The sequence below is a fragment of the Cyclospora cayetanensis genome, unplaced genomic scaffold (assembly GCF_002999335.1).
Source record: "Cyclospora cayetanensis isolate NF1_C8 unplaced genomic scaffold, CcayRef3 CcayRef3_contig_345, whole genome shotgun sequence".
Taxonomy (NCBI): Eukaryota; Apicomplexa; class Conoidasida; order Eucoccidiorida; family Eimeriidae; genus Cyclospora; species Cyclospora cayetanensis.
This window is the reverse complement of record NW_020312309.1, coordinates 1,082-10,630: the sequence shown is the minus strand read 5'-3', so window position 1 is coordinate 10,630 and position 9,549 is coordinate 1,082. Positions and strand designations below refer to the sequence as shown.

The 9,549-nt window shown below is 49.6% G+C and overlaps 1 protein-coding gene and 1 pseudogene across 1 annotated transcript; both read right to left on the bottom strand.

Annotated features, from left to right (window-relative positions):
* Positions 1 to 1,784: 1,784 nt before the first annotated feature.
* Positions 1,785 to 5,168, bottom strand: LOC34622517. The gene has a single exon (XM_026334031.1). It carries the CDS (start codon positions 5,166 to 5,168, stop codon positions 1,785 to 1,787), a length of 3,384 nt encoding a protein of 1,127 aa, XP_026189816.1.
* Positions 5,169 to 7,110: 1,942 nt separating this feature from the next.
* Positions 7,111 to 9,179, bottom strand: LOC113146508 (annotated as a pseudogene).
* Positions 9,180 to 9,549: the final 370 nt, after the last annotated feature.

Below are 9,549 nucleotides of genomic sequence, written 5' to 3'. Positions count from 1 at the left end.
GGCTGAAGAACCGAAGTAGAGTTAATGTACAGGCGAAATCCATCACACTAACCTCCTTGGGTGCGCATATTGACTCTATCATAGATTCTACAGTGAAAGTGGGAGTGCATCACACTATTAGAACGTGAATTGTGAGCTAGTAGCCCACAGTTGGTGACCTTGCACCATATGTGGTCGCTTGCCCTGACCAAAAACGGTTATTGATGGATGCATGTATGTGTGCATAGCTTATGGACTGTAAAACCTACTGCTACTGATGTAAGTGCTACGGTGCGGTGCTTATAATTTTTGCCACCGTGGGCTCGCACAGATATAACACGGTCGTGGCGTACTAGCTCTCCCGCTGCGCGCCTCTCAGGCTTTCTCATCCACATGTATATACTATTGGCGCCGCTTTCCACTTTGTATGGGGCACTGTTGCCGCTACAGCATGCTCCAGTTCTTGCAGTAACGCCAGCACAAGACTATCAAGCCAACACCACGAGCCTACTACTATTTCGTTTCATATGTATCAAGTCAAAGGAAGCCCGTTTTTGCAACTTCTCGCAGAGGGCCCCTGTTGGCACATTTTGTTGCCTACCTTTGAGTGGACGAATTAAAACTCTCCAAGAAGGCACCGCTATGCCACCTTCTACCAAAAGCTTTCGGCTGAAATTCTAGATGACAGATTCCGCTTCTCTGTACGAGGAGAGCTGTGGGATTCCTGGTGCCATCCTTCTCCAACAGTATTTGGTCTGCTCCGCCAAAAGTGTATCTGTTCAGCCTGTAGAATAACGGAGGCAGTTTTGCTGCTGGAAGGCTACTATGTAGATTTCGCGCTTTCACCTCTTTGAATCTATTACGTTGAAGGAACCTTTACGGACTGCTGGAGTCTACCAGGTGCTATCCAGGCTCGATGTAAGTGGTAGCCCTCACGTAAAAGAAGCAGCGGCACCGAAAATCCTAGGCTTTGAACCATGAATTCGTGCACAGCCTGTCATGTATGAAGCAGCTAATTGAGGCATTCACCATCTACCCAATGTGAACATTGAATCTCCGATCATTTCTTCCATGAGCAACTGCATGATCCCTTGAAACAAGCACAAGTTCCTCAGATGGCAGCAGTACTACAGAGATGCCACGCATTTCAGCTTCAATGCACTACGCTTGCGTACGCACCGATGTAGATTGACGGAGACTAGTGTCACAAGCGTTCAACTAGCACAACTTATGAGCAATGATGAAACTCTTTTTTGTGTATACGCATGTTCATGTTTGCATATTATTCCATTTGGGACTTAACTACTAATTACTTAACATATCCGGATTACTTAAAGAGAAAAGAAAAAGCCACGTGCATAAGCTGTTTGCGCATCCAGCCATCTCCGTGAACAAGATTTTCACTCGGCTGGGGTGCATGTGTGCCACGAAAAGGAGGAATGGACTAAGATTCCTCAAAGGGACAAGGTAAGAACTGTATCCTTGATACTCACCGTAGACAACTACTATTGATCATTCAAAGGACGAATCTGAAGAATCAAGAACCCCCTTCGAAAATCTAGGCAGGTCGAACACGTAACCTTAAAAGCAAAATAAACACATCTGTGGGTCCCCATGAACAAAATTCATCCCTGTGTTCTTTATCCGAGAGGTTCAGAGACTTCATCAAGATGGTCATATAAAGGACCTCTGATCTGCATGCAGTAGCAGGGATAACCATGCCAGCAATACAAACAACAAAGATATAACCAAATGCAGCATCATCAGTAGGGAACGCAGTTTTCAGCGGTTGGTGCTGAGTCCTATCAGGTCTCAATGGAGGCCGTCAGGGCACGACTTCCCTCCGGTTGCCCTGAAGGGATCATTTGTACTGCTAAATCCGCTGAAAGACCCTTCAGTTTGTGCCTGTGCACTTCAACAGCCTGTTCAATTCGACTTTTGACTGCCTTTTCCCCCTCCTCCTGTGCCTCCTCCCCCCATATATTATACAGGGAAACGACAAGGCGGTCTAGTAGTGGTCCCTGTTCTTCCGTGGCCTCATCGAATGCCTTTAGGAGGTTTTGGTAGTTATCGTACTTGGGGAGGGCCTTTGCAATATCTGAGTTATTCAGAAGGGTGGCGAGGGCACCCGCTGCTGCCTGCTGCGCCCGCGGGTTGTTTGTCTCCAAACAGAAAGCCAGAAGTAGTCTGAGGTCTTGTACATCTGCTTTACCTGCAGTCTTGCCTCCCAAAAAGTCCTGCACTTTGCTGCTGCCAGCCAAGTTGCACCACCCTTCAAGCGCTGCAGCCCGAAGCAAATCGTTCTCGCTAAAGAGGAGGTTCCCTAAGAGCCTCCAGGCGTCCCCTGAGAATGCTCTCTGCCTTAGTTCTTCGTTTACAGACGTAAGGTTGGTGATTGCGAGGGCCCCTTCGTACTGCAGAAGCTCATAGCTGTCCGAGAGCAGTGGTAACACAACCGGAACGAGATCTAGAGCATCATGGTAGCTAAAGAGGGCGGGGTTTACAGATATACATAGCTGAGCAGCTGCCTGCTGAAGATCTCTCTTATCTTCAGGGTAGGTCTTGAGAGCCCCAATCGCCGTTAGAAGAGCCCTTAGTGCCCCTTCTTTGACAAGTAGACCTCTGTTCTTCTCATTCTTTGCAAGGAGGAAGAAAGAGCTGCCCGCGGCTAACAATACATTGGGAGAGGGCAAGGGTTTCGCCGTACAAGCCCTTACCAGAAGCTTGCATGCGCCCCGCTCTAGCAACACCTGCCGGAGTGAGCACACGCTTGCTTCATCCCCAAGATCTATTTGCCCATTTGGAACAGGCTTTGCCTCCGCAGGAAGCTGGTCGTAGAATGCCTCCAGCTCTTCTAGCTGCGATTCATCTAAGTCCACGCCACCGTGCAAACCTCTTTGCTTCCGACATCTGTCTTTATCGGCACTAGACTTCATCAGATTGCACAGGCCACCACATAAAAGATACCGAGGCAAACTTCCACTGTTGCTGCAGAATTGAGCACCTACATCCAGCACCGCCCGTAGAAGGTCCTTTGAGCCGGTCGGAAAATTTGCGAGCTCCACAAGCTTGGACTTGAACTCTGCATGTAAACTCAGGAAGAAGAACAGCTCTAAAACACATCGGGCGAGGTCGTCATCCATTCCCTTCTTGTTTTTCCCCGGTTGCTGCTGCCGCTGTAGAAGCTGCTGCAGGAGCTCCTCTAGGAGGATGAAAAGGTTGACCCGCTCCAATACCTCTTCTTTAACGACTTTGCTGTGCACACAAACTCTCGCGAGGGCGACACCCAACTTCGCTCTGAGGGCCTCAGGGCGTGTCTCGTCCCGCAATAACTTGAGGATCGCATCAACCCCACTGTCGTCCAGTAGCTTCTGTCGGAGCTCCAAGAAATCAAGACATTGCAGTATCAAAGCAGTGGCCGCCTGCTGCTGCTGATGCTGTTGCCGCGTTCCCGAAAGACCTGCTGCTGCTGCTGCTTCACCCGTTGCAGCAGACAGAATATATGGTAATAGGGAACCTTGCAAGATGAAGTCTCTTGCTGTCTCTCTATCTGCAGTCATGAGGAACAGCAGGGCCTTAAGACCCACGTAAGTCTCCGCCTGTTTATTTGGATCTTTGCTATGGCAACAGGACAGGAACGGGGACAGGAGCTGGTCGGCGAGCCGCTGCATGTCTACTCCATCTGCCTCGGCTCTTTCTTTGTCTCCCAAAAGCCTCAAGAGAGTCACCACAGTGAGCTCGATATTTCTTTCCATAGCTTCTAGTTCCACTGCCTGCCCGCCACATTCCGCCTTGTCCACAGCAGCAGAGAGCAGTGCCAGTGCTGCTTCCAGACATCTCTCTACCCCGTGCCTTAAGGCAAGGGCCTTGGCCTTCAGGCCTAGGCGCCGCCGGGCGTCAGCAGCACCTGAAAGTGCCTGCAGAGCAGCTAGCTGTACAGTAGAGGCCTCTGCACAATCAAGAGCTGAAGAAACTGCTTCTAGGAAAGAAGCGTCATGCTCGAACGACTCAGATTCGCTCTGTTTCGAATGTCCAAAAACCCGCAGTAAGAATGCAGCGCTCAGCCCACGCCAACGGCGGGGGTCAATTCCTTTGTTGTTGCTACTGCCAATGGTGCCATCGGCTGCAAATACAGAGGCAAAATTGTCTGCTGGAGGATCGAGGAGGCCTTGTCTCTGCAACCTTCTGAAGGTGAAAAGAAGCTCCTCTGAAGTCCAGATTCTCCGGAGAGCGGTCCGGCATGCCTTAATGTGTGGAGGAATGCACAGCGGTTCGTTAACCTTAAATAGTACCTTCTCCTCTGAGGATGCACTGCTGGTGCACCCGTCGGTAGTGGGCATACCTAACGGACTGTACTGCACCAAGGAAGACAGCAATTCCCACCCTGCTGCTTCGACGACAGCAGGAACAGGAGCATTAGAGACAACAGGCGTGGTGCCAGCAGGAACTTGCGCAAAATCAGCAGCAGATGCTGCATTTGCTGCTACATTTTGCTGCTTTAGGAAGACGGCAAGCCGCTGCAGCAGCCCCTCCTTGGCGAGGGTCTCGTGCAGGGACTCTCTTTCTTGAGCCAATCTTCCGAGATCCCTAAACGCCTTAACTCGTTTCTTCTCCGCTGCTGTTGCATCCACTGCGGTGTCTAACAGGGTAGAGGGCATTCGGCTTTCCACATGTTGCTGCTGTTCCTGCAGTGCTGCCTCATTAAGTTTCATGAGCAGCCTCGCACCTTCTGCATTCTTCGGATCGATCCGCAACAACCGTCTTGCGGCAGAAGCGGAGGCCCCCAGATCTCCCAACTGCAGTAGAGCGAGGGCCTGTCTGTAAAGAGCTTTGCTATAGTCCGGTCGGATCTCGAGCGCGGCTCGACTGTCTGCCTCAGCCCCACGCAGGTCTTGCTGCTTCAGACGACACATCGAACGATTGCAGTATGCAGCAGCCAGAACGCTCTTCACAGGTTCGCAGTACGGGGTGGCCTCAGAAGGGAATTCTGAAGAGGCCTCACTTCCTAATTTCTCAGCTTGCTTGCATGCATCTATGCACCTGGAATAGGCCGCTGCAGCGGCAGAGAAGTCTCCATCCTTAAAGAGGCGGTTGCCTTCCGCTTTGAGACCTTGAATTTCAGAGGATGAGACGGTGGGTGTTGCTGCAGCAGCAGCATCAGCATCGCCAAGCGGGCGGAGGGATGCCATGTTGCAGATGAGTGCCCGATAGTGTGGATGCTACTTGCTGCGCTGATTGGTCTGAGTTTGACTTCCAGCTGGTCTGTGTATGCGCCTTAGTGATGATGTTTGTATTACATGAAATGCCACCGAACTGGTCCGCAGGCAAAATACGCTGAGATGCACTCAACTTCAGGGATCTTCGCATCACCAAGGCTCCATGATGAGACTGGCAGCAGCCTCGATTTTCCGCCTTAGTAAAAAATAACTAAGAGAAGGAGCGCAGGCCTCTTTCTAGGGGTTGAATTGTCGACAGGCAATTTGAGTCGAAGGCAATCAAATAACCAATAATGCCATACCACCAACCAAAACCATCTAAAGATTCAACAAAAAAAAGTTCGAGAATGGGAATAAAGGGTACATGTCTCCTTTTATATTTGTCGTCAAGGTGAGAGCAATCCGATATTCAGTGCAATGGCAGCCAACGTGGAAAAGGCCAGCGGAAAACCTCGATGGAGCGGGCTGCGGCAAAGTATATGAAAATTCCTTCTTTTTTCCAAGTGCTCTCTTGTAATGAGTCTTTAATGCTTAAAAATTCGAATGCAGCCAGCTTTTTTATTTAGTTGGCGGAACACTCTCTCACATGCAAGGGAGCAAACTCGACTGCTCTGCGTGCATGTTTTCGGTTTCTGCAATTGCCCCCAATTAAAATGTGTACTGTATCGAATCCCCCAACGATCTCATTCCGAGACATCGCAATCACGGGCTTTGTGACGGCAATCGTAGGATTTCGCTGGCCAAATTAAGTACGTGTGTAGTGCAGCTGCTACGTAGGCCTTCTTCTGTCCCCGTAAGGAGATACTTGGCCCCCAACCCCGTACAAACGTGATAGGATACCATTGAATGCTATCCCGAAGAGGTCTCTTACTCCCATGCCCCTACTTCGCATAGCTTTGATGTGAGGTGTCAGGGACAGCGGGGTTCCGCATGGCTGCACCTACTACGCACTCTGGGAGTTCACAGCTAGTTGCATTGCACATAGCATCCAGTGCACACGCACACAGCGTGCCTAAATATATCGACCCAAAATAACTCCGAAACGAACAAGCTAGAAAACAGGCCAATCAATTTGCGAACTGTTTCCGTACTCTAGGTGTAAATATGCCTAGTGAAGTAGGAAGTGCGTAAGTGCAGCGTAGTCTGCTACATCTTCCACGCACAATATGAAAGCCCACGCCCTCGTATTCGGTAAATGTACAACCAGACTAAGTCCATTCATGACTAGAGGAAAGTTCCTGCCACTTCGCGACTCCCCTTCCACGCAGAAAAGCAATAACAGTGCTAATAACAAACGCTAAGCGGACATCAACCATTAAAGTAGAATCGACGGAAGAAAAGTCACACCTCCAGCTAGGAACAAACAAGAGACCAAACCAACACGACTTTGGCAACGCCTTTGTTAAAAGCTGTCGGATCACAAGATTGTCAGCCTCCAGCTATGAGACAACAGACGACAAGCAAAACGTGTAGGGTGAATCAAAAAAGACAATTGTTCATCAGTGCCTCCACGCCTGATAGAGCAGTCCTTGCAGGCAAGTACAGCTGATTTATGCAGCGTAGTCAATTGCAAAGCCGCACAAGAGGCCAAAGGACTAATGTAGGGACAATACACCGGAGACTGCCTGTAAATGTAGTTGAGTTCCGAGGGCACCTTGAAGATAACAACTGGTCACATTTCATGCAGTGCGCATACGGAAAGCTAACCATGTCGGGCAGAGCATGCCTTATGGAAAGACAGCTACAAAGAAGAGCACCGCGTAGGGCGCGTGGAGCTGTTAACCAAGCAGAGCCGCAAGACCTTTTCACATGCAGCGACAATCGTGACTGCTTCTTCAGACGCAACTGAGGCTAGTAGTGCTTACCCCAATTTCCTAGAAATTTCCGTGTACTGTGGCCACGGCACTCGATTATCTTAGGATACAGCAATTCCACGGTTCCTTGTAGAACCTCCGTCTTTACTCTGGCCATTTTCCTGCGCGGCGGGAGTGTGTGAATAATGGCCAAGAAAAAGAAAATCCCCTAGAGAGCCAATATTTATACCCCATGGAGACCTTCCAAAATCAAGATTCCGACGGGTTACGAACAAGCGCTATTTTGTAGAACGATGGCAAGTGGTCGTAGCCATCTGGCCGCAAGCCTCTTAGTCTGGTCTCCTTCGTGCGCACTTCGGAGAACCTGTAGTCCATCACAACCAAGTGTCTTTGCTTAAAAGGCACAGCGTATCGCCACCTGTCAGAATGCCGTGCTTGCCTCAGTTTGGAATTGCGCGTACATTTGCGTGCACTAGCTAGTGGTTCTCCATATCCGTCCACTCCGAAGTATGGCCGTTGACTCCGAGCCATGAGCTTCAGACTTAGTTAGGAGAGGGAAGCCTCATTGTAGACCAGCAATGCAGAAGAGAAGCGAAAATACAAGCATATTGTTGTTTTACAAATCCACTGAGCATAAGGAAACACATCGTCAGGATATTGGATTTGTGTAATCAGCGAGCTTGAAATACTGCGGAAGCAGGTGGTAGGTTCGCTGGGTGTGTCCATCTGCCTCATGATGGTTACCAGTGACCATGCTGTGGTCAGTGCTTAGGTTGGTCAAAAAGGCACGTCAGTACACAATAACAAATATCAGATCCCTACCGTCACTATCCTCCCGAAGAATCACTGCAGGCTTCAGAAATGACGCAAGAGTACGCGAATGACTTCCTGTGCAATGACAGAGCGGCAATAACGAGTGAAGCAGGCAAGGTTTCGGAGTGTGTTGACATTGATGCAGATTCTATCGTGGCGCTTGATCTCCGGCAGTGATACAGTATAATCGGTATCTGAGCAGTTTAGATCCATCCAGAAGGCGGAGGGCTTTGCGAAGGGCAGGTCTTTGAAAAACTCGTGGGGCTTCAGCTGCTGACACATGCTTGACATGACAGCGCAAACTGTTCCGCTGCAAGACGCGACCTTTTCTACTGCAGACCCAGGCCAATACAAAAGCCATAAGAGCTTTCCCACTGTCCTGTACATTCCACCGTGATCCCCCCAAATTCTCTTCTATGCTTTCTGCAACAAGGCACCGCGAATTGAAGTCGGGATGCACGAACGACGGACTCCCCTCTTCGTATCGAACAATATTAGGCCTCCTGCACCATGTTTGTGGCTCACCCGTGTGCCATTCTAGATTTTGGCAATAGTAGCGGATGCAGAAGTGACGAAAGTAGAGGACTCCCGCGATTTCGCTGCCCCATGCATCGTCACAAGGTGCTGCGCTACACAATAGTGAAGCGCGTGTGGGTAGTGAGAGTGCGTCGACGCCCACATTGATGATAGCCTTAAGATGCTTCACTCTAAAGTTGTACTGCAGGAAGCGTCCAAGCCAGGGAAACCTCCTAGGATTATCAAAGGTCTAAAAGCTCCCCATAAAATTTATTAGACTGGGGGTCTGTTTGGACAGTCGAAAAAGCCCCATATACACAGTCTAGGCATTTTTGACGCCCCATTACATTCCGCGTAATTCCCCTACCCCTACTGGATACCGGTTCCGGTGAAGTGATAAGAAAAATAGGCAACAGTTTGGTATTTTTGAGAGCCCGTATCTCATTGAAAGAGAATAGCACTTATCGCTACAACACTAGCAACAGTTGCAGCCGCTCGGAAGAAATGACGCTTGCAGTAGGCCAGCACGAATTCGCGAGAAGCCAGTCTCCTGTTGTGCGTCCAAGCTGGGTCCTTGCTGTGGCATCAGTGTTCTCCGCCCAGCTCCTAAACTGCCTTTTCATAAGTATATCAGTCAAAGAAGCATCGATCTCAGCAAATCCAGGAAGGAAATCTCGGTAATACGAGGTATGCCGACGTTGTTGTGGATGAGTACAAGTAAAGGCCACCGCTTGACTGCTTCAAATTTTGGCGAATCCGGCTGAATTCCTGCGGCCAAAGTGCGGCATCCCAGAAAGATAACTATTCTAAGGAAAAAAGTAACGCCTGAGTGGCTTCGCATCTAACTGTTTGTCCGGCAGCAACTGAAAGCCACGCTCCTAGTGCTGTAGGTGCCTTTGAGCGGTTCGTCTGAAGATTAAGGAGTCTTCTCTCTAGACAGTCATCCAACCCTTCTTGATAGGTTCATCCACATGGCGATAACTTTGCCGTTATGCATCATCTGAAGCCTTGGCTGGACAGGATAATGCACAGGTTTATCGTGGAAGTTTGGTATGCTGCTTGTGCGCCTGTCATGAACGCGAACTGGTACTTGCAAGAAAGCATCTATGCAGTTAAATGCCGATTCCACTACTTCAGCATGCGGCTTTTCAAAGACCCAACCACTTCAGGCCATCTGGAACTTCTAGCTCACAGTAAATCGTTCGGTAGCT

Excerpts from the sequence above, each read along its gene's own strand:
- LOC34622517 (XM_026334031.1), bottom strand. The coding sequence starts at position 5,168 with ATGGCATCCCTCCGCCCGCTTGGCGATGCTGATGCTGCTGCTGCAGCA.